The sequence below is a fragment of the Podarcis bocagei genome (genome assembly GCF_964188305.1).
Source record: "Podarcis bocagei genome assembly, chromosome: 10".
NCBI lineage: Eukaryota > Metazoa > Chordata > Lepidosauria > Squamata > Lacertidae > Podarcis > Podarcis bocagei.
The window spans coordinates 33,253,811-33,278,324 of NC_138135.1; the positions used below are offsets into that span (position 1 = coordinate 33,253,811).

The 24,514-nt window shown below is 43.9% G+C and overlaps 2 protein-coding genes and 1 long non-coding RNA gene across 4 annotated transcripts in view; 2 read left to right on the top strand and 1 right to left on the bottom strand.

Moving 5' to 3' along the window:
* Window positions 1-5,701, top strand: part of MGAT3 (beta-1,4-mannosyl-glycoprotein 4-beta-N-acetylglucosaminyltransferase) — a 49,484-nt gene extending 43,783 nt beyond the window's left edge. For both annotated transcript variants that reach the window (XM_081210875.1, XM_081210876.1), the window contains exon 2: window positions 3,995-5,701. In XM_081210875.1, the coding sequence (XP_081067001.1) occupies window positions 3,996-5,501 (1,506 nt within the window). In that variant the 5' untranslated portion in view covers window position 3,995 and the 3' untranslated portion in view covers window positions 5,502-5,701. The remainder of the gene's footprint in view (window positions 1-3,994) is intronic.
* Window positions 5,702-7,027: 1,326 nt separating this feature from the next.
* On the bottom strand, window positions 7,028-17,700 carry LOC308596084. Its single transcript, XR_014012306.1, has 2 exons — window positions 15,006-17,700; window positions 7,028-11,777 (listed from the first exon to the last, which is right to left on the bottom strand). It is a non-coding gene; the product is annotated as an uncharacterized lncRNA (long non-coding RNA).
* Window positions 17,701-22,617: 4,917 nt separating this feature from the next.
* MIURF (mitochondrial elongation factor 1 upstream open reading frame) lies at window positions 22,618-24,512 on the top strand. The gene is made up of 2 exons (XM_081210883.1): window positions 22,618-23,161; window positions 24,244-24,512. The coding sequence occupies exon 2, from the start codon at window positions 24,269-24,271 to the stop codon at window positions 24,479-24,481; it is 213 nt and encodes a 70-aa protein (XP_081067009.1). The 5' UTR covers window positions 22,618-23,161; window positions 24,244-24,268; the 3' UTR covers window positions 24,482-24,512.
* The last annotated feature ends 2 nt before the right edge of the window (window positions 24,513-24,514 follow it).

A 24,514-nucleotide genomic window follows, 5' to 3' on the forward strand; every position in this document is an offset into this window, starting at 1 on the left:
CAGGTGTACTGAACTAGTTTTGTGGGTTTTGTTCCATCTTCAGCCACATCCTGCAAACATTACCAAAAATAGAAAGTAAGGCCTTTTTTACCTTCCAGTTACAGATGAGCATCCTTAAACTAGCCTTGATGTCCTTCACATTAATTGTCTTTTCTGCATTGCAGCTGGCCTGCAATTTCTGCAAATAGTAGTTCTTGCAAATAGCGGTTTCTGCCAGTGTGGTGACATCTGAAACGGGCTCTTCTTTTGCATGAGCTGTTCTTGTCCTTTCAAAGACAGAATTTTCTCTCTGACACCTAGAAGAACAGTATCAGCCTTACTGCAGTATCAGTCCCCAGCAGCAAAAGCAGTACCCTCAAATTTAAACTTTTAGCCCGTTTTAAAATTGAAAAAGAAGCAGCTCACAAAATGGGGAAGGGATGGGGTAACTGGGCCCCTAAAAGACCAGGTGTGCAGCTTGGAAGTCGTTTTAGACTAAGAGCTGTCCATGGAGGTACAGGTCAATTCTGTGTCCAGGGCAGCTGTCTACCAGCTTCACCTGGTATGTTGGCTGAGACCCTACCTGCCTGCGCATTGTCTTGCCAGGGTGATACATACTCTGGTTATCTCCCACTTGGACTACTGCAATGCGCTCTATGTGGGGCTAACTTTGAAGGTGACTCAGAAACTACAACTAGTCCAGAATGTGGTGATTGGTGACTGGGAGCGGCCACCAGGACCATATAACACCGGTCCTAAAATATCTACATTTGCTCCCAGTACGTTTCCAAGCACAATTCAAAGTGTTGGTGCTGACCTTTAAAGCCCTAAATGCCTTGTATACCTGAAGGAGCATCTCCACCCCCATCGTTCAGCCCAGACACTGAGATCCTGCTCTAAGTGCCTTCTGGCAGTTCCCTCATTGCGAGAAGTGAAGTTGCAGGGAACCGGGCAGAGGGCCTTCTCGGTAGTGGCACCCACCCTGTGGAACGCCATCCTGTCAGATGTCAAGGAAACAAACAACTGACTTTTAGAAGACATCTATATAGGGAAGTTTTTAATGTTTGATGTTTTACTGCGCTTAATGTTTTAATTAAGCAACCCAGTCAGATGGGTGGCATATAAATAAATTATTACTAGTAAAAAAAAATCAAAGCTGAAAAACTAAATCAGTGGTTCCTCACCCCAATAGACTATTTGAAGATTGCTGAGTGTCTTGACAGACTACTTAATGACTTTTCCGCTTGTTGTAGAAATTGTAATTTGTTGTGCTAGATACTGTATGGTTTTTAATTATATTTTTTCTTTATTTATGATACGTTGCACTGTATTGCAATTAGAACTAAAAACTACTTAGATCTCAAGTTTTTTTTAAGTGTTGCAAAGATCAGAACCAGCACTTGGAGCTGAACCTAGAAACAGGAAGCCAGTGCAGATTATGAAAAGTTTAAGAAACAGCACCTATCACAAATGAATAACCAGGCGGGTAGCATTTTATATTAGTTTACATTTTCCATTGCTTTTCAGGGCCATTGCTGTGTAAGTCATGTCCCAGGAGTCAAATCTTGATATTATTAAACCATGAATAATCACATCCAGGTCAAAATGGCAGCATAGCAATCCCTAGATATCACCAAAAGTATTTTAGATCATTTGTTTTGCTATCTGCCTCCAACAGCAAAAAGCTTTAGTTCAGATATAGACTGCCTTTCATTACAAGACCTTTTAAGCAGTGCGCTTCTTAAAAAATAAAACATATACAATTGAAAACACTTCACTGAACAGCAAGACATGAAGCCCCTACCCCTGCTGTTTTCTCCCCCTCCCCAGAACTACTTGATTCACTCACACATATGAATATCACTATAATTGTTGGGGCACAGGCTGATCCCCCTCAGCTAGATAAAACAGAAACAGTAGCTAATTGTGAGCTGCAAACTTAGCCAGATAAACTGCATCAGAATAAGACAAAAGGGCAGGAAAACATTATCTACACAGATTGACAGCAACCAGATAAAATACCTATCAAAGGGCAAAGACAAATAAGTTCAGAATCGATTTTCCTTCCAGTTGCTCATAATGCCAAATAGCAGTAAAACAAAATGAGTAGGTAACATCCTATTCTCATTCCTTTCCCACTCCTGCTTCTCTTGTCAGTAGGGCTGAGCCCAGAGAACTAGGCTCCTTGTGAGCCTTGCCTTCACTGCTATATACCGTACCTGGCTAGCTTCCCCCAATTTGTGCTGCAGCCAAATAGTCTCAGGGGACTCTTTTTCCCCCTCTTTTTTTTTTAAAGGGTGTGTAGTTCAACTACAGGAGTTGTTCTAGTGAATGGTGGTCTAATGGGGGGTTTTGATCAGATGAGTCCCTTGGGGATAGAAAGTGAACAGGAATGAAAAAGGGAATGAAAACAGGAATGAAAAAGACAAGTCCCTCTGGAAGGCAAAGCTTTGGTTCACTGTAAGCCTGCCTCGTTTTTAATACTTGCACTCTAGCATTTGAAACTGTAGGCTGATTTTCCAACTGAGGTCTGCACCTACACTTTAAGCTAATAAGCTGCATTTAAAACCTAAGCCGAGCCTATGCTGAGCTTGAACTAAAAGCTAAGCCTGTTATTTATGAATGGACTTTCCTGCCAGCTAGGTGTGCATTGTGGTCTTTGTTAATGCAGAACTTTATATAAGCTTCGCCCTATTTTAGAAACCGAGCTAAGCCCAGGTTTCTGGGTTGTGGTTTACTGGTAGAGGAGAGCTGCAAGAACTGTAAGTTTCTACAGAATTATTATCTCCCCTTGGATTGATTTCATGAGCTGTACATTTCTACAGGATTGTCGGGACTCAGTTCATGCCATGTAGTGCCCTTTGCTGAACCTTTGTTGCTTAAATCTGTGAGGAGGAAAAACCTAACCCTGGTTATGCTTCCCATCCTGAAACATTTTAACTGTGGTGCAGTTAAGTAATTTTAGACTCTGGACTTAATAGTCTTATGGAGGGCTCCATCTTTAGATCATAAACATGTATTCCTTCACTTTCTTCAAAATGTGGTAATCCAGCTCTCGTGTGTTAGGGGTGTGATAGGAATTTTATGGTCTTAGATATATGGTAATGTTCATAAGTGTACCAACCAAGCACGTACATAGATCAGCACAGGAAGACCAACCTGGAACCATTTTGATTCTGAAACTGAGCCAATGTTTTCTCCGCAAGGTCAAAGTGGGAAACCTCCCATTGTCTCGTTCCTCACAAATCCTGTCTTAAGGGCACATTTAAGATATGAATAGGGTGTGAGCCTGTGACCTGGCCCAGGAACTAAGTATTTATCACTACAAAAGAATGGCCAGGCTCCCCAGGCAATCCAATCAAGTAACCTGCCAGACAGGAGATAAACAAGGACAGGAGAGAGAAAAACCACATTCAAATTTCTGTTTAGACTGCCTTTTCTGTGATGTAGGTATGATGTATCTGGGGGGTGGTCTTAGGTTTGAAGAGGTTGAGCCCAGTCGGTGGCACTGGCTCAAAGGCGAAGCTGACAAGGTTATACTCCTTCTGTGATGTATGTATGATGTTTCTGGGGGTGGTCTTGATCTACAGGGTGGCAATTTCAAAAATCTTTATAAGGCCTTGCATGCCATTTTTCTGGGTCCCTCCTCTCTCCTGCGGCTGAGGGGAGCACCCTGTTGCAACAGATCAATAAAAATCAAGCTTACTAGCTGTTTTGCTTCTCAGTATTTTCTGGTTGGCCTCTGTTATTCTCTCCTACCAATAGGGAACCTATGTAAGGACTCTATATGGGCTCTTGGATACCCCATAAGGGAAAAGGGCAATTTTTGTTTACAACAGGGGGACCTCTAGCTCATTCTGCTGAGTGGGGTGGTGGTGGTGGGGGGTTGGCTTCTGCCCCTGATGGCACTGCTGCCTTTTACCCAACCAATGATTAAACAATCTCTGTGGGCTAGGAAATATTTAACCCAACTTGTCTCTTTCTCTCCCTTTGTCTTCCCTCCCTCCCATCCCAGGATGAAGATGAGACGCCACAAACTCTTTTTGACTCTGTGCATGGCTGGTCTTTGCCTCATCTCTTTCCTTCACTTCCTGAAGGCCCTCTCCTATGTCACATTCCCCAGGGAGCTGGCATCGCTTAGCCCCAACCTGGTCTCCAACTTCTTCTGGAACAATGCACCCGTCACACCTCAGGTCAGCCCTGAGCCTGGGGGCCCGGAGTTCCTGCGTACGCCGCTGTACTCCCACTCACCTCTGCTCCAGCCCCTCTCCCCAAGCAGAGCTGGCGAAGAGCTGCATAGAGCCGAGTTTGTGCTGCCGGAAGACACGGCGGAATACTTTGTGCATACCAAAGCTGGCGGTGTCTGCTTCAAACCAGGCACCAAGGTGTTGGAAAAGCCACTAGCGGGCCGGCCAGAGGAGAAAATAGAAGGAGCTGCTTTGGGGCGGACAGGCCGGAAACCTCTGAGCACCAATGGGACAAAGCGGCGCAAGTGGGTGGAATGCGTGTGCCTGCCTGGCTGGCATGGGCCTAGCTGCGGGGTGCCCACCGTGGTCCAGTACTCGAACCTCCCCACTAAAGACCGGCTGACCCCGCGGGAGGTTCCTCGGAGAGTCATTAATGCCATCAACGTCAACCACGAATTTGACCTCTTGGACGTGCGTTTCCATGAGCTGGGCGATGTGGTAGATGCCTTTGTGGTCTGTGAGTCCAACTTCACCGCATATGGTGAGCCACGCCCCCTCAAGTTCCGCGAGATGCTGCTCAATGGCTCCTTTGACTACATCCGCCACAAGCTGCTCTATGTCTTCCTGGATCACTTCCCCCCAGGCGGGCGCCAGGATGGTTGGATTGCCGATGACTACCTGCGCACTTTCCTGACTCGGGATGGCATCTCCCGCTTCCGCAATCTGCGGCCCGATGACGTTTTCATAATTGACGATGCCGACGAGATCCCGGCCCGCGATGGCGTGCTCTTCCTCAAACTCTACGATGGCTGGACGGAGCCCTTTGCTTTCCACATGCGCAAATCCCTCTACGGATTCTTCTGGAAGCAGCCCGGCACCCTGGAGGTGGTTTCTGGTTGCACGGTGGGGATGCTCCAAACTGTTTACGCCACAGATGGGATTCGCCTGCGCCGGAGGGAATACTACACCATGCCAGGCTTTCGGCAGTATGAAAACAGCACAGGTCACATCCTGGTGCAGTGGTCATTGGGTAGCCCGCTCCATTTTGCTGGCTGGCACTGCTCTTGGTGCTTTACACCAGAAGGAATCTACTTCAAACTGGTGTCAGCCCAGAATGGGGATTTCCCCCGCTGGGGTGACTACGAGGACAAGCGGGACCTTAACTATATCCGGGAGCTAATTCGGACTGGCGGGTGGTTTGATGGCACCACCCAAGAGTACCCTGCTGCGGACCCCAAAGAACAAATGTATGCCCCCAAATATCTGTTGAAGAACTACCAGAGGTTTAGTTACTTATTGGAGAACCCTTACCAGAAAGCAGAGGGGGCTGGGTGAGGGGAGTGGGGCTTGCATGGGACTTTATGGAAAAAGGGGGAAGTGGGGTACGTCTTTTGTTTTTCTTCCCCCCCTCCCCACCCACTCCTCTTGGAGAAGTGTGTGTTCTCTCCAGCCTCTGTTTGCCCCATCCCAGAAAATATACTTGGGTGTGTCTGGGTGTGGGGGAGTTTCCAAACCATGTAAGCAAGGACCAGAGGATGCAGGAACTGGCCCTGAGAACCAGCAGGAGGTACAGCTCCTTCACCTCTCTTGTGGGATGGAAGAAAACTCTTAAGGCAGGTAGCGCCTCTCTGTGTGACATGAAGATGAGAAGGAGCACACAGCTGGATGTGTGAGGGTGCAGAAGCCTTGAGTCTTTGTAGTTTAGGTGGGCGTGATGTCAAACTCCATTGCTAAAAGCCAATGTTCATCTGAGTCATTTGAAACCAATGGGTGTCCAATTAAGTTCTGCTCTCCTAGCATATTGCCACTTGTTCAGCCCATAGAGGTTATGGACAGAGGTCAGGGTAGATGTGTGGACTCTTCTTGTCTTGGTCGTTTCAAGAGCATGTGGTGGTGTTTGGCCAAAGAGCACTGTGTCCCTGGATACAATGCTCTTTATTTGGAGCCAGAACAGGTGGGTGGCAGCTTCACTAGGAAATGTGTGTATAAGTGTGAAAGAATTTTTGTAGGTGACTCCAGGAGCCATGTTTGTCTAGGATATGTATATTTTGCCACGTGTGTTTGTTACATTTGAGTGTGGGTGTGCACACAAACTGGGAGCACGGTAGCACCAAAGAACTCTGCTTTCCACCTGATGATGATGAACATTCAGGGAAAAACTCTCTGCAAAGTGGCAGGCTATGGAGGTCGAAAAGCTGCCTGGTTTTGCTCATTAAATGGATAGTTTTGGTAGCCAGTCTCTAATGTGGAAGGAACGTGACAGTAGGGCTGTAGCCCACAGACTTGCAAAGGGAATGCGCACTGAGGTCCTACTTTCTCTCTTCCACAACAAAATGTACTGTTTACATTTTCAATTAAAACAGTGTGCATGTCATGCTTAGAGTTGCTTTTAAGGAAAGGGGATATTAGGATGCTAAAGCTATAGCGCCCATCCTACCACTTCTGGAACAGGAGAGGTGTAAAGGTACTTGGCTCTATGATGCCACCATTTTGAGGACAGTGCTATATTGGAAGTCTAGCACTTGCACGCCTATAATGTGGTTTGCATAGGCAAGTAGAGAGGGGACAGGGTGTGTGGCGGATGAGGCTGATGTAAGAGCCAAGCGTTTAAGTATTCCATTTACGGTGTTCATCCTTTCTCCTTTGGTGAAGAGGCTCCACTATGTCTCTTTTAAGTTACTATATGGAGTCAGGGTGAAATGTATTGTAAACCCCATGTTATGTTTGCTGCTAAGGAAATATATTAAACAGTGAGCTACTATGCTAACTGCAGAAAATGGGTATGTGTGTGCAACAATAGGAGGTGCACACAGGTTCCTTGCCACTGGAACAGTATGTTACTCTGATGTGTGTGTTTTTCTCTCATTCCCTTTGTCTTTCCTGCCCTTCAAATGCATTATTCCTGATCCCTATAAAAGACACAGAAAGTTCTGTGTCTTCTTTATCGTTTTCCTTTGGCATCACTCCTAATGCTTTGTCTCCATGATGTGCTCAGCCAGTTCATGCTCTACCATTTTCATGTGATGAAATCCCTTTGCATTGACTCTTCTTTTTTTGGTGCAGCTGCTGGTCTTGTGAATGCTTGGATAGCTCAAGCACCTCTTCTAGTGGCAAACTTTCTGGCCTGTGGGTTTGAGCCAAGGGGTGGTGGGAGAAGTGGCTCCCTGTACCAACCAAAGTCATCTTGCGTTTAGCTGTGCCATGTAAAAATGGTTGTATGAATTGACCTTTATGCCTTTAAAATGAAGGAAATTCCGGCCTAAAGCTGAGCTCGCTTGAAGCCCCTTTTCTTTTTGTTGGATGGGTGAATGGATTGGCTGGTGCTGCCAACCTAACTCTGTGCACCACTCTAAGGCAATGCTAAATTTTGTACATGGTTCCTTTCTCTGTTGAAGCATTAGACCACCCTTCTCTAACCAGGTGTCCATCAAGTATTGTTGGATTCTAACTCCCATCATCCCTGACCATTGGCCATGCTGGCTGGGGCTGATAGGAATTCCAGTCCAAAACATCTTGAGGCCACTGTTTGGGAAGGCTGCACTAAAATGACCCATGGAATAGGCTGCATGCTTTTTCTCTGAAAAGATCTTCATTGGGTTAAAGGAGAGGGATCCTGAAGCATACTGGGTACAGCGGGCACAGTGGGGTGTAGAGTTGATGGAGCAGATCTCAAGCTGCTATTCCAAAATGAATGTGCAGCAATAGCAAAGGAGCTGCTGGTGACTAATGGAGGTTAGTTAAGCACCATTGGTTCCCAGTACTGCCATACAAAGGCCCACTACACAGAGGGAATAGTTTTCTTTCAGTCTTCGGAGGAAATGGGAATCTAGGCTTTGACCTTCAGCTCTCATGACCCAGCCTGCCTAACACAATCGTTGCAGTATGTTCCTTCACTACTGATGTGTGTTGAGAGGCAAGGGAGGGGGAGGGGGAGGGGGGAGAGATGGGCTCCAGCTCTTGGGACATGGAGAATGTGAGCTTTGGCTGTGCTGCAGTGCTTGGTTGTGAGCCTGCAGCGTGTTGGGACAAAATTCAGAAAAATAGCCCTTCAAGAAATGAGGACCAAGGGGATGGCCTCACTATATCTTCAGCACTGTGCTGCTTTCCTCCGAGCTCCTTCCTCCAATCCAGCCCGCTGTTCATTTCAGTCCTTGCACTTGCTCTACAGGGCATGCTTTGTGCACATCTAGGGCTTTCACAATTACTGCTCATGAATTCGTAATACTCCCATCACTGCTGTCTCTAGGCTCCATCTGTCACTGAAAAGCGCAACACACACAGACAGCCAGGCTGTTCCTAGCCCCGCTATACTTTCCGCAACTCTCCCCCTTCCTTGGGGTGGGGGGTCCCCCCCCCGCCCCGTTGTGTGCAAGCAACAGATCCCATTGTAATTGGATAAGTTAGCGCTGAATTCCTTTGGGACACTGAAAGAACTCTTTGTTCTGGTCCCCTTCTTTGACTGCACCAAAGTGAAACTTGAAACTGACCTCTTGGGTTGGGGGTAGGGGAAGAAAAGGAGAATTTACAGTAAAAGCTTTGCTTTTTAAAAAATAGGACTGCCTTTTGCGTACGATGATGTTTTTTTTTAACATTTCCAGTTTAAGAACCCTCTATTTAATTATTTATTATGTAGTGGGAACATTAAGGAACTTTGCACTAATAGAAAAGCCTTTGGACTTCTGCATTCCGGTGGGGGGTGGCCAATAGTGGCTAGAGGAGAAACGACGTTGGGGAAGTATCTTGGCAAGCCAGAAATTTAGGCACCTAATTTTACCCCTTGACTTGCAGAGTCAATGGAAAATGAGTGAGTCAAATATTAAATGTGTATGCAACAGGTAGAAGAGGAGAGCTCCGAGATGATTGATGAACCTGCCCTAATGGAAGAACCTTTAGGCACAATTGTAGAGGAACCGATGTAGAAAAATCAGGGTGTGCACACCCTCCATCTTGTAACAAGACTGTATCCAGCTGGTATCACGTAGAGAATCTGAGATCCTTGCACATCATTACAAAGGTAATTAAGGGTCTGTCCCCACTTCATCTTGTCCCCTGCTTTCTAGCCAGAGGTCTGATTTTGCTGATTGTGGTTTGTTCCAATTCAGCACTAAACTATGGGTTTTCCCATAAGAAAGCAGTGGGCCAGACAGAAGTGTGGATGAGCCCTTGGTGTGGTTGGTGGGCAAAGCCAGCCTCATTTTGGAGTGTGTCAGTGGCTGCATACTAACGAGTAGCTGATGCTGTGCAAGTGGATATTTAGTGCCTGCCCCTCCATCAGTTTAACGTATACACAGAATTTGTGTTCAGCATTGCAGCTGCAGTGACGTCGTGTCTTAACTGTATTGATGAGTGTTTGGAAAGAACTTTGATTTTTAGAATAACTCATGCCACTTCAAATGGGCAACGGGTGGGCTGACTTAAAAGTATTAGCAGAGTTCTTTCCTGCTATGCAGAAAGGTTTGGAGCAGTATTTGTTATAGTGCTGCATAATTGCTACTTGCAAGTGTACCAATAGTACTATAAGCATCATGATGCACTATCCTCATGAATGCCAGCATATAATTTGTAGCAGAGCTAGGTTGAGTCTCCTCACTCCATGAATAGCTGGAGGAAGTTGGGGAGTATCTCCCATTTTCCCCACAACAGACCCACCTCACTTATCCCTAGTAGACCTCCAGAAGTATTGTCATGGCCAGTGACAGCAACTATGGCCAGTAACTCTGGAGAGAATGCCCACTTTGTAGACAGGATTTAGAGGATAACTTCCCTTTGGTTCAGAGAAGCTCTATCTCCCATAGTGCCACATTCCACTGTCTTCAAACCTGATTTGTACAAAATGAGGTTGTGAAATTGGTCTTTGACTCTACCTCTTTTTAAGTTGCAAGGTGTGTGGGGGGTTGAATGCTTTTCCTTACAGTATTTGAAAACAAAACTAGCTTCCCTGTGTGAGGGAAAGATGTGAGGGAGAAGAATTATAGCCACCATAGACTTTTCCATGATGTTTGTTTTGTGTCTCTAGGGATTCCTACCCACCCTCACCAATGATATAGCACTCCGCTATGAGATCCCATAGCTGCAGTACAAAATGGGTATGGTCCAGGAACAGTTTCCCCATCTTATCTGCTCTTTATATGAACATTGAGCATTATATATGAGCATTAGAGAACAGCTCCTTTGACCTACTTGTAAGCATCTTTTCATCCCTTGACCAATACAGGCAGCAACTTATGTGACTGGTTATCAATTTGTACTAATTCTTACTCATATTCATATGTTCTCTGTGACCTTGGGGGCTACTTCACACCTTATCCAGTTACAAGGGACAAAGTTGGCACTGCGCAGAGAGCTGGATAGGCTGTTCTTTTTAGTTCTGTATGGAAGAGATATTTTCTCTCTGCTGTGTAGCTCCTTGTCTTCCCGATACTGTCATTAAGACTGGGTATTCAGCTGCTGAAAAAGGAAAACTGGAAGATTCATAACTTCTTTTCTATAGCAGGCACATAAGGATGTTCTGAATCATTTCTGGTGAAACTATAGCATTTTCATTGCGAATCTAGAGCTCAGACTTGAACTACCATTAATTTTCACTCGTTGCCTGCTCCTAGGCAGTTGCCGAACTTCATTTCTCTGTCTGTCCTCTACTGGTGGAGATCTGGAGTAATCGTGGAAGTAGTCACACTCTGGATTGGATTGGAAGGGACAAGGTGCCATGGCTTTATAGACCTTAAACTGAATGGTTTGGAAAAAAGGAATGGTACTCCACTCAACCTTTGGAGCGCTTTTCAAACTCTGAAGGATCTTAAAAAGGGAAAATATGGAGTTGATGAGTTTTGTTGGGGGGAAGAGAGGGAGCCATTAAGGGCCATAACCACACTATAAAAGTAGGGCTGGGAAACCAGTGGCCCTCCACATGATGTTGGAGTCAACCACCAGCCACCCCAGCCAGCATGGCCAATGGTCTGGGGTGATGGCAGTGGTAGTCTAATAACATCCTGAAGGCTATGACTTTGCCACCCCTGCCATAAAGAAGCTACAGAGAATTTTGATGCAGAACTCTCTCTCATGGGTGTGGGTGGGGGGGAACAAGGCTGGTAAATTAGCCTAAAAGAGATATGAAGAAAAACCTGCAACAAGGGTGCACACCACTATCCAGCATGATTCCTGAGGGAACAATTGAGCAGCATTCTACCGTGGAAAGTCCTGAAAATAGCTCATTTCTTAAAGAAAGGTTACGGGATCTCTTGTCCCAGCACAAAGAAATAGCTTTTGTGCCCCCTGTTGGCTAAGGAATACATGGGACTTGCCAAATAAGTTGAAGAAGCCCTTTAAAGTCTAATTTATAAATACCAATTATTAATAATTTTTTTGTAAGGGAAAAATCAAAGTGTACATTCTGAAATCATTTTCTCTGTAAATGGTTGGATTTCATTTCACCCTTAAAGGGATGTTTAAAGGAAGAAATAAAACAAATTACAAACCATGAAAGGGAAATGAGCACGTGTGGTGGTTTTATTTCCAACTAAAACTGGAAGATGTTCATGGAAGAGGAGAGGGGAGCTTGCTTGTTTCCTTCAGCTTCGAACTTACTGTGTTTGTATATTCCTTCCCTTTAGCCTGAAAGCACAATTGCCCAGTCAACTGAGGAAGCCTATGCACAGTTAAAGATATTTTGTGTTTTCTCCATAAGAGGATATAGCAGAGTATGCAGCCACTTGTAACCACATGCTTCCCAACTGGATATATACATGTATACCCCTCCCCTGAATATTCCACGCAGAATTGTCAGACAAACAGGAATGAGAGATTTGGTGCCATTCATCCATCTCAACTGTCTGTGATAGGAGATGGAGCAAATGAGACATAATACAAAATATGTGGTAATAAATGACAATATATACACAGCAGATGAATGAATAAGCGAATTATTGCAGTCTTTAATTAAAAGTTCAGTTAGTCATTGGAGGCTTACTTAACAGCCGTCTGAAAATAGGACAAGTTCATACTATGCAGCAACATTTTCCCCTCCTCCTGCAAATAATCCACCTATGGTAAATGCCTGCTTATTTGTTAGGACCCATTCATCACCAACATACTTCCCTTCCTTTTTCTCCCTTCAATCCCTGGATCAGTTCTGCAACTACTTATATACAATTAAAATTAATTGAGTGAACCAACGTCTTCCTCCGCACCATGTACCTCTCTAAATCAAATCTCAACTAAAGCACACAAAACTGTTTACATTGGTTATTAATGAGAAAGAAGGATTAGGAAGCGCCTACATAGATCAAACTTCAGTTAACAGACAATAGGTGATCTTGCATGAACTCCCTCTTATAAGAACAATTCTATGCCATGTTTTTTATGCCATAGTATGAATTGCCCAGTGTCCTGCATGGAGTAATTTACTCACTTCTGGAAATGATAACATGGGTTCAATTCCCCTTCATGTAGGATTGCAAATGTTGTTAATCTTTTGCTATGCATAGCAAGTAGCAGTGCCATCTGGACCACAGCTCAGAAGTAAGCCCTATTGAATTCAGTGAGGTTAGGATTTCAATCTAATACAACTAGGTAAGGAAATGTTGGTGTGTACAGATGATTCAATCATAGATACCTGCTATGGGTACAAAGCCTAGGTAGGGGCTGGGCGAGACTGTTGCCTGACAAGAGCCACTGCCAGTCTGTGTAGTCAATAATTGACTCTCTTGGTATAAGTCAGATTCCTATGTTCCTAAATGCAGCTTAAAATGACTCCACTGATGGAGGAAAAGAGCAGTGACAAAAGAGGAACAGTGTGAAACTTTTGGTCCAGACAATAGATCTTATCCCCAGAGAACTGAAGGTTCACATTTTCTCTTCGCTTCCTCTTTTTGCAAAGCTTTTGATTATATGGCTCACTGTCTCAGCTCCAGGTTTGTAGGTAACAACTTCAGAGAAAGGGATTTGGTGCCATTATTAAACCTGTAAATATTCAGCCTGTTAACAGCAGCCCTGCTTCTGTGGCAAACTTTGCAAATTGGGATCTTAATTGCATTTTTAAACTTTTGCACTGTGCAATTATTCCTTTATGAAATAAAACAAGCACGATATTTTACACTCCACAGAAATGATTTCAATATTGCTTGGGCATTTAGGAAAAGTGTTTTAAAAAATCATAGGTTTCAATTTCATGCTGTATGACAGCCAAAGTGGTTATTACTACCCGACTTATGATAACACTCTAGGAGCTGAGAAAGCAAGTAAGAAGAAGAAGAAGAGGAGGAGGAGTTTGGATTTGATATCCCGCCTTTTAAGGAGTCTCAAAGCGGCTAACATTCTCCTTTCCCTTCCTCCCCCACAGTAAGACTGAACTGGCTTACTGCTGAAGTCACCATAGGTTGGCAGGAGCAGGGACCGAGCAACGGGAGCTCACCCCATCCCGGGGATTCGAACCGCCGACCTTCTGATCGGCAAGTCCTAGGCTCTGTGGTTTAACCCACAGCGCCACTCGTGCTATGCTATGCTCAGAAATTCTAGTCCTGATTGCATGGGTAGTACTGCCAACATATAAAATCCCACAAGCACAGCTGTGTTATGACATATTTATCGCATACATAACCAGTATAGCAACAAGAGAGACACTGGTACATTCTATGATTATGAGTATCTCCAGGCTTGATTGTGCACATTGCACTTTAGTTTGCTCATTGTCTAGTTGGTTTATGAGGGTATATACTTATTCCAGTAAAAATGTTCTTTATATTCATAAGCCAGTTCTGGTGGTGTTGGTTTGTTGTTCAAAGGTAACAAATAACCTGTGTGTTTTGGAGTGGTGATTGTTGTGCTACCTACTCTGAAACTACTGATGCTACTGAACCTACTGCAGGGATGGGCACTGTCCTTTTGTGGGCTGTGGGTGATTTGACACACCTGAGCCTCACCAGCAACTGTCTGAAAGTGCTCATACTGCTCTGTTAAGACATCTGGTGCCAGACCAGTGCTCCTTCCACCCTGGACCTCTGTTTATCACAAAGGAACAATTTCAGCAAATGTTTATTCAAAAGGTCTGGTTTCATGCATTAAACCTCCCATCTGTTAGTGCCATTACTGCATGCACAAGTTTCCAACACCATGTACAAAAAGAAATCTTAGAGCCAGTGGGAGGAAGCTTGTTTGTTCCTTCTGGATTCCAAAAAATCAGACGGAAACTGTCTTATATATAGTTGCTCATTAGGGGCTCTCCTTCTTGCTAGATAGCACTGCACACATTCTTCAAATAAAAATGAAATAAATAGGCATATGTTGTATTTCTGGAGTTGTACAAAACATCTATTGATTGGATGCATTTAGAAAATGGAAACAAACCCTCTAAAAATAGCTAAGTCCATTGCTTAAAAATGTATATGCCACAGCTCTCTCAGCCTAAAGAGAATCTCTGTGGCATACATAAAGCTGTATTAGGACTTACCTCTGAGCCAGTCAATAAAGTGCAAAATGAGCAGAAGCCCACGCACTGGCATGCTTAAGTATTTTGCAGCCCAGCAATGGGATTACTTAAGGGCCTGAAGTTAAGCACATGCCCAAATGCTTTGCTGAATTTGGGTTGTACACTGTTGGGAACATTATGATCTGAAGAACTAAATATAACTTTATACTGCAATCTAAAGAGCTGGAAAGATTGTGTCAATAAAGCAAAGTCCTCCAAGTTTATGGGATTTCCATACACTCTGCTTAGTAAAATTCTGAGTAAAGAAATTATTTTCAGTCACTTCCTCCCACCTCCCCTGCTCTTCTGCTAATGGCTACAGCTTCAGTTCCAGATAATAAAATGTTTTCAGCAATAGTCCTAACGGTTTATTTTACCTAATCATGGTGCTTTCATCCAGGCACTTCACTCTGAGAAGCAAGCCACAGCTCAGCAGTGACAGGTTGTTCTTAAGCAGTTCCAAGCACAGATCCCAGATGGTTTCAGACAACAAATAGAAATGCAATCACTGCTGCAGTGCATTTCTATGCACATACTTAGTAGGAAGAAAGTCCCATAGGACCTCAGAGAGTAAGCATGCTTAGGAATGGGCTGTGTATGATGTCTTTAAGTGTGCATATACATTAGTGCCGTAAGGCCGAGCTCTTCAATCTTCCTCATCTCCTCTCCCAGGTACACTGCACATTGAGAAGAGACATGATTAGCAAAGAAGGAAAGGGACTGTGATCTGTTGTCTCATTGGTGGAGGGAGATTCTGGAGCTGAGGGCAAAGATTGTTGGGCCAGACTAGAGGGAAGAATGGTAGCTGCAGGACTTGTTGAGGGATGGAAGGCAAAGAAGGCAGTGCTTCTGTTCATTCTGCAAATACTTCAATTATGTGGCTCAAAAGCTAATAAACTTGGCCACTCCTATTTAAGAGCATAAGAAGAGCCTAACAGACTTGGGACACAGACCCATGACACAAATTTGCTAATAAAATAATTGCATACACAAATTTGTATGTATAGAAGCTTCTGGGAAAATCAGGTTGATGGGTGGTTGGGGGTCTCATCAACACTGTGCTTTGCCATGTGCTCAGCCACTTTGAAAGCAAAGAAAAATAAGTTTTTAAAAAGAAGGTGAAAGGGGAAGGAAACAGGGGCTTGGTGCAGAAGATCTGGCCCCCCTGAGCCACTTCTTAGCAGTGCATCTGAGGAACACTAAGGAACCAAGTCTGCCTTAACAATTGCTGTGCATCTTCCCACCGTATTCAAGCAAGCAAGATTCTCAGCTCTAAACCAGTGCAATGCAAACACAAATGGAAAAAAATATTTTCATTCTTTGCAAACTGTTTTTAATGGAGGCAGATCAATGGCAGCTTGTAAACATGACACCTTACCATTTGTAAGATAGTTGTTTTTAAGCAATTAAAAAAAATAAAAACCCAGACAAGCTACATACAACGCATAACAAATCTCCAGCGAAAACCTTAAGCTGCCAGGGCTGCCAACAAATGTTACTAGCACATTGAAATCCCATTCAGCACAAGCTCAAAAACAGTTAGTGCATTTTTGCCTCCTAATCAACATACCAGAAGAGAACATTCAACTTCTGGTTCAGTCCCAACCAAAGTAGCAAGCACTCCCTTAAGCTGCAATGTGGTAGAGGAGCTGCTTCAATCAAAACCCTCCATTGGCACTAACTCACACTACTGGCCTGTAAATCCAGATGTGCATAGCATCACACCCAGGCTTTAGTACTCTCACCACAGCCACACCAGTAGAGCAGACAACTCGGTCCCAAATAAAGGAATGGTACAAAAATACCATACCAAACTCTAAAAAATATCTAGGACTCACAGGAACCTGGGAGAAGGAAAAGTGATATTGTTGCTGAATATATGATTTGGTACTGAGATACCCAAATGCTCTGTTTATGTATGTCTGGTAAAATTACCCTGGGCCATAATTTGGCTGCTGTGTCATGTTTGTGACATGCTTAACTTCCAAAACTATGGCAATTGCCTAAAACTTGCTTTAATAATATTTTAAACTGGGCTTCTTGTTTTCAACATGATCACAAAACAGGTGTCTGTAAGAGAATAATTTGAGTTGCTGTTTTGTCCCACTCAAATCACTCCTCCCCACCTTTCACTACTTTTGTTTTGTTTTGTTCTGAGGATATACTATTTTTGTATTTGTGCATGCACACTTTTTCTTACACGAAAGAAAAAGTTCCGAGGAAGAACAAAGTTCCCATATACAGTAAGAACAAACATTTCCAGCCTGTGATATTGATTCACAATGGGCAAAATGGAGACTTTTGGGGTACAATACCCATTGCCATTCAATTTTAATATTTAAATAATAACCAGGTATTGCACAAGCATTATATTTAGTTGATTCATATAAGGCTTGCACAATAGGTCTTGTGCAAAACCTCCTTATTAGTATTCTTTTTTAAAAGCCCACTATATATGTAGATTACAGTCTATGAGACAATGTGTCACGCTTACTGTGTAAATGAGAGAATGGCTCCTCTGAACTGATGTGCTTTTAATAAGCATTAATCTGTAAAAATGGGTGCTTTTCATCTGGTATCAGGCTGCAGGAAACAAAATGGCTAGGCTGTGCCCAGATAAGGAGTAAAGGGAAGTGTGGGTGTGATGACAGAGAGTAGCCCCTGAAACATCACCAAAATATGACAAACCCATTCACTCCAAACAATACTAATGAGCTTCCACACGAACAGTGACCGCAAATGTATAATGGGTTGTTTTTATTAGCTGGAGTAAGGGGAAATCCAGATTAAATGTCAAAAAAGGGGAGTATTGGCATTTTGATGACATCACAATGGAGATGCTGTGAAAAACATGTGTGGATAAGAGCAGAATCAATTCCACAATAAATTCCAGTTTGGAAACACCATCTCACAGTTCTCCAGCCTCAGGAATCAACATTTAATGCTTGGGACCACAATGACCACTTTGTGGGGACACAGGTGGCGCTGTGGGTTAAACCACAGAGCCTAGGACTTGCCAATCAGAAGGTCGGCAGTTCGAATCCCCGTGACAGGGTGCGCTCCCGCTGCTCGGTCCCTGCTCCTGCCAACCTAGCAGTTCGAAAGCACGTCACAGTGCAAGTGGATAAATAGGTACCGCTCCAGCAGGAAGGTAAAAGGCGTTTCCGTGTGCTGCTCTGGTTCGCCAGAAGCAGCTTAGTCATGCTGGCCACATGACCTGGAAGCTGTACACCGGCTCCCTTGGCCAATAAAGCGAGATGAGAGCCGCAACCCCAGAGTCGGTCACGACTGGGCCTAATGGTCAGGGGTCCCTCTACCTTTACCTATCTTTTGACTCCATAGTCATTAAGGTGCGGTCAATAAACTAATGCATTACTGATACCAATGCTTGTGAACCACTATGAACACTCTAAAGTGCTGTAGAAATGATAAGCATAATAGTCTTTACTACCCAAGCAGCAAGATCAGCACAGGTTTCCACATGCCACATTGTTCCTACTTTGCTTGGCACTACAGTGGGAGAACTTGCCAGTCTAGTGTAGATGCCCTCTTCTTAGCTTTTGACAGTACACTGAGGAAGTCATTACTTTGTCTCTCATTTCGACAGAAACAACCTGCACAGAATTCCTTTACAAATCATGTTGCACAGGTTTTCAGATAAAAAACAAAAACAGGTTGCTCATGGCTACCAGTTGCTCATGGCTACCAGTTTTCAGCAATGTGCAGTTGGAAGCAAGTATTCAACACACTCTTGGCTTTGCATTTGCCTCCTTAGGCAACCCTGAGAATACATCCTAGAACACACTATAGAATCCTGATGTGTAACAGGTTTCATGCAAGTGAATCCACAAGGAAAGGATTCCCTGGACGTAGGACACTTGAAGGCCACTAACCTTCACTAAGCCCCTGAAAAATGCTTTTGCATAGTCGGTGCCATTTTTCTAGAAAAAGAGATGCTGGAACTCACCATGAACGCCTCCCTTGTTCTCTTAGAATGGCAATGATGCCCACCTGAGAGGTGTCGGAACAGAGTTCTGGCTGAAAAAAAGCCCTGGAAATCATAATGATTGTGTGGTTCCTCAGTCTTATATGCATTAATTGGAATTAAGGACCTCAGTGAAAATTACTTCCAAGCATCCAATTATGAGGAATATGTACGTTCTCATGAATACTGGATATTTCTGTTGGAAGGATGTCTTCTGCAGTGTCCACGTACTCCTTATATACAACTACGCATTCCCGTTTCCCCCACAAAGATATTATACTCAAAATAGTTGTGCAAGACTATACCAGATTTTTCATAGGCCTGCTCTCTAGAAAGGAAGTAATCCAGCTCTCTAGTTTAGACAGAGACACCCTGGAAAGTGATGGTGTGGGCCCTTCTCTGTTAACAACAACAACAAAAAAAAAAAAACCAGGAGCAGGGTAGGATACACATTCTTCTTAAAAGAGAGTGATCCATAAATCCCATGGACTCTGCAGTTTAACCCTGGTGAGAATATCCAAGTTTAAAGTTCATTATACAGAACTGTTTGCATGTGCAGAAAACTATGGGCAGAAAGTGAACCATATCACCACCTTCCAAATTTGAAGCAATGCTGACACCAGTGCAGGTTGTAATTCCTGTTTCATAGGAAAACATACACTGAAAAAGAGCAGGAGGATTTACTACCACCCCCCTTTTGTTCTTTTTAATCACCCTGAGCCATAAATGTCTCAGCAACCTCTTCCTCCATCCGGGCACATGGACTCGGACAGGTCCACGAAGTCCAGCAACCAAGTCCACAATGCTTTGCTCTTCTCACAGAAGTGGAAGTTTATTTGTAGCACTTATTGTGCTGCTGACCTTCCCACAATTTCCAATCAGAAATGCTATTCTCAAGAATAGTGTGTCAGCAACGAGCTTTCAAGAAAACAACCAGAAGGCGGCACCATTGAGCTGAGCTGAGCATGAGGAGTGGGAGGAGGAGGACAGTCAGCTCTTGCGCATAACGGGAGCCTTCCGTGCTATTCTTTCCTATATCTATGCTCTCAAGTCCTTCTCTAGAATATCACGTTCATTTACAAAGCAACAGTGCTTCTTGAGCACCACTTGCAGACTGTGATTGCTGTTGGCAGAACCCTCTGTATGTGGGGCAAAACTGACAGAAATGCATAGGGATTAATGTAACAACGTAATTAAAGTAGTAGGCTGGATTAGGGTCTCTGTTTTGCTGCTGCTTTGAAATTGTACCCTCGATCAAAAACAAACACACAAAATAAATAAACAAGGATTACCTTCCCCCTCCCCCAGGCAGTGCTTCATATTCCACCCCACCCCCACTCCGCAATGCTGGTGTACATTTAATTGCCTCACAGCAAGCACCGATTCAATAGCAGAAATGCACTTCTGGGGGGGAAAGCTTCTCCCATTGCAATTCTACCTGTTAGTTATGTTTTAAGGCAGGGGCGGACACTCCTTTTTTTAAGGTGAGCAGTAATTTGATAGGGACTGCAGGCAGTGGGGTCAGGTCATAGTTGATGCCCTGCTATTCTTTTGTTGCTTTGTTATTGGCTCTTTTGTGGATTTTATTTATTTATTTAAATGTCAATTGTACTTGTTTAATTGTGGCAATTTTAGAACCCACCCAGGGACTATTTGGTGAAGGGTGGGCTGTAAGTATAGACAATAATAAATATGTTTTTTGGGGTCTATGGACCACAACAAAGCGCTGTGTGTGTGTGTGTGTGTGTGAATAAATAAAAATAAAAACCTGCTTCAATTTTCATCCTAACTACTTCATATTAGAATTCCCAAACCTATGCAGTTCTACTTAGATGTAACCCACACTGAGTTTGATGGGGTTACACACAGATAAGAATATACAGAGAATTTGTTTTTAGTTTGAAGGATCAATACAGCTACTGTACTGTTTGGAAATGAAAGTGGAAGTAATTACTTCAGTGTGTTTTATAGCACATACACACAGCAGAGGCCCACCAATTTGTTCTTGGGCAGCTGGGGAGAAAATGAACAGCACAATTCTAACCATGCCTACTGAGAAGTAAGGCCTTGGACTGAAAACTTATTTTTCCCAAGCCATACAACTAGAAAAGGTTTAAAACATCAGTTCATTTTTTATCAATTATACAGTAATACTATCATGGGGGCATGCATGACATAACACAAATTTAGAGAGAATAGTCATGGTGAAGCTTTCCACATAATTGTATTTTCCACACAGGAAAAAGCTTTAACCTGTTGAATTTCTCTCTGCCATACAGCTGTTAAATACACAAGAACCCTTCCCTCCCAAATGTCAACCCTAAACCAAAGCCTCAGTTGCCATCCTGTGCCCACTTACCTGGGAGTAACCCCCATTAAACACAAAGATACTTCTGGGTAGAAATACAGTATATACCATTGTTAACTATGCAGTGAATTATTAATGAGTGTCTGGTCTTTAGTTCCTGCAAAACAGGAGATGTGTCTAAGCCCATTTGCAAAGTTTTCACATTTGCCTTTTGGGAAGAAGAGGGATTCTTTAACATACTTATTGTATACTATGAGTTGCAGAAAGAAACTTCTAGGGACTATGCAATGTCAGGTGAACCCAGCCCAAGAAAGATGCATCCTGGTTGCTGGGAAAAGGAAGTAAAATACAGATTCCAGGGAGTAGGAAATAAGCAGAACCAGTAAACAGGAGGGTAAACCAGCAGCTCTTTAGGACCTCAGAAATGTCTATCTAAACCAACTCACTTATAAATCATAGCTCTGACTTCATTCATTGGTTGAAAACACTGACAAGCAGGAGCAGCCAAGAGGCTACAACTGCATTGCCCAAGTCAACAAAGCAATGTAAACCAAAAGACCAGCTGCTTTTATCCTCGATCAGGCACATAGCCAAAGACATGATGGGGAGATCTAGGAAGGGAAGGCTTGGAAGAGTAAATGCATCCTCCATAGTCTTCTGAAACAGGAGCAAAGGATGCCACTATAAAGGTTAGCAGAGCTATTTATTTATTGCATTCAAAGCCCAGCTTGTTCTCCAAGGAGCTCAAGGCAACATAATGTACATGGTTCTCCTCATCCTCTACTAATCTCCACAATAGGTAAGGTAAAAGGTAACGGACCCCTGGACGGTTAAGTCCAGTCAAAGGCGACTATAGGGTTGCAACACTCATCTTAATAATCCTGTGAGGTAAGTTTAAACTGAGAGGAAGTGGCTGGCCCGAGGTCACCCACTGAGCTACATAGCCAAATGGGCATTTGAACCCTGGTCTCCCAGGTCCTAGTCTGACACTAACCACTATACCACACACTAAGGTTACCAGACGTCCCCCTTTCCCGGGGACAGTCCCCGGATTTACAAATCAGTCCCCTGAGAAAATCCATCCATTATGACTGAAGTTGAAAAGTGTTCCCGGATTCACTGAAAAAATAAATAAATCTGGTAACCTTACCACACAGGCCACCAGTTCTGGGCAGGAGGACCATTTCCAACAGCTCTATTCTTACGAATGAGGAAGGCTGCAACCCATTTTCCTTGGAGGAAATCCCACTGAATTCCTTGGGAATTATTCCTGCTGGGTGGACACTGCTAGTACTGCAGCCTCTTTTTAGTCATGCCTAAGAATTGACCAGGGGAACATGGGTGGTGCTGTGGGTTAAACCACAGAGCCTAGGATGATCAGAAGGTTGGCGGTTTGAATCCTCACGATGGGGTTCGAAAGCACATCAAAGTGCAAGTAGATAAATAGGTACTGCTCTGGCAGGAAGGTAAACGGTGTTTTCATGCACTGCTCTGGTTCACCAGAAGCGGCTTAGTCATGCTGGCCACATGACCCGGAAGCTGTACACCGGCTCCCTCGGCCAATAAAGCGAGATGAGCGCTGCAACCCCAGAGTCGGCCACGACTGGACCTAATGGTCAGGGGTCCCTTTACCTTTAAGAATTGACCAACTTGGGGGGTGGTGCAAATGAGGCTTCCAAGTTACTACTACCTGAAGCGTGGATTTCAATAGGTCTAAGCATAAATCTACAACCCTGCCTTGCCATAGAGAACTCCTTATTTATAAAAAATGGAACTTACACACGTCTAATGTCTAAATTTAACTCCGTTGCTCAGCTCTTTGCTTCGCACATCACCTTAAAAAAACAGAGCCTTTAATAAAAGCATCCAAGACGCAGAGGCTCTATATGCAAACAGCCCAGCAGGGGCGCAGCCGCCTTCAATGAGCAAAATATAGTATTTTTAGAGTGCAGGGTATTATTATTTCCGAGCGCAGGAAGGGGGTCGGTCGGTTTTGTTTTCAGCCCTGTTCTGCTTCATTTAAATCCTCTTCCATCGATGCCCCTCCGCCTCAGGGCCGAACGGGAAGCCGGGGCCTTTTGTGGATTTTTTTTCTTCTTGGCGTTTCCATGGCGAAGAAGGTCGTGCCCCGGAAGAGAAGCCGCCATCTTGCCGAGTGACCCCGGGAGCTGTGCCGGGAGCGGGAAGAGGTGGGCTCCGAGCAGCCCCTGAAACGCGACGGGCTCCTCTCCTCCGCGAAGGTACCGAGAGCAAGTGCCTGCCCTTAGCCCCAACCCCCCGCTTCCCTCCGGGGGAGACGCCCGGAGCCATAGGGCAGCCCCAAACTCGGTGGGACCGGCGGGGCTCTTCCTTCGGACCCTCGGCTCGGAGTGGAGGGGAGAAAGACTTCCTTGATGCCTTGAGTTCCAGTTTCCTCTGAGGGCCTTTCATTTTCCTCATCGGGCACTCAATATATATATTAATAATTATATGTATATAATTCGTATTGTGGTAGGCTGGAGGGAGAGGGGAAATCTGCCAGTCGCCGTCACCGCCATCTCCGAAAACAATCCACTGGATTCCGATGCTGCTTACTGTCTTCTTCTTTTAAACAACCTTTATTGTACAGCAGTTAACATCAATTTACATATAACTTATAAGAATTAACTTAGTACATACAGTATATACCACACACACTATACACACTACAACATATACATACCATAAACACTAACTTCCGATGCTTCTCATTGTGCTATTTTACGTTTTGTTAGTCTGTACACATTTCGTTATTATTTTGCTTTCCCGTTTATTATCAAGAACATTTTGCTATATACTTTATATTTCAAGATTCATTTTAAGTCTGCCAGGAGATTGACGTTGTCACAATAATTATTAATAAATCTGACCACAATAATTTCATTTAAAATACATATATGATGTTTCCCCATAACCCACACAACTTTCTGATTAAGTTGTGGGGATAGAGGCAACGCTGCCACAGGCTGCTTGATTGCATCTCCCTTTGAGATTTCATACCTAGTTTTGTGGGATGTGAATATAGGTTGTATTTTTTAAAAAGGCTTTTCCTTACCTTTTGAAACTTTTTTTGGTGTTTCTTTTAATATGTCTTGTGGAGTCTTCTCTGTTTTTTGCTTAGAAAATAAATAAAGGATAACTTTGCAGGAGGTTGTAATGGATAGAGCTTTAAATAGATTTATTTCTCTTATTTGTTGATATTATTACCTCTTGGATAAAACACAATTGACGACTTGGCTAAATATTATAATTTGCAAAAATACTGTATTGTTTCATTGTCTCTGTTTATTCTGTGTGCCTTCAGTTTGCCCGCCCTCCACTCATCCTTCATGGCAGCGTGGACCCGTGAAGCAGTGCTGAACCTCTATCGCGCTCTGCTGCGTCAGGGACGGGGCCTGCGCTATACTGACCGTGATTTCTACTTCGACACAATCCGACGTGAATTCCGCAAGAATCAACATCTTGAGCAGCTCAAAGATAAGGAGAGACAGCTGGAGAAGGGCCAGGCTTTCTTGCACTCCAAACTTGGGGGGTTGGTTTAGAGACTTCCCTTCCTGCCCCCACCTGTTTTCTCA

Bases quoted from the DNA above. Each gene is read 5' to 3' on its own strand.
- MIURF (XM_081210883.1), top strand. From the start codon at position 24,269: ATGGCAGCGTGGACCCGTGAAGCAGTGCTGAACCTCTATCGCGCTCTG.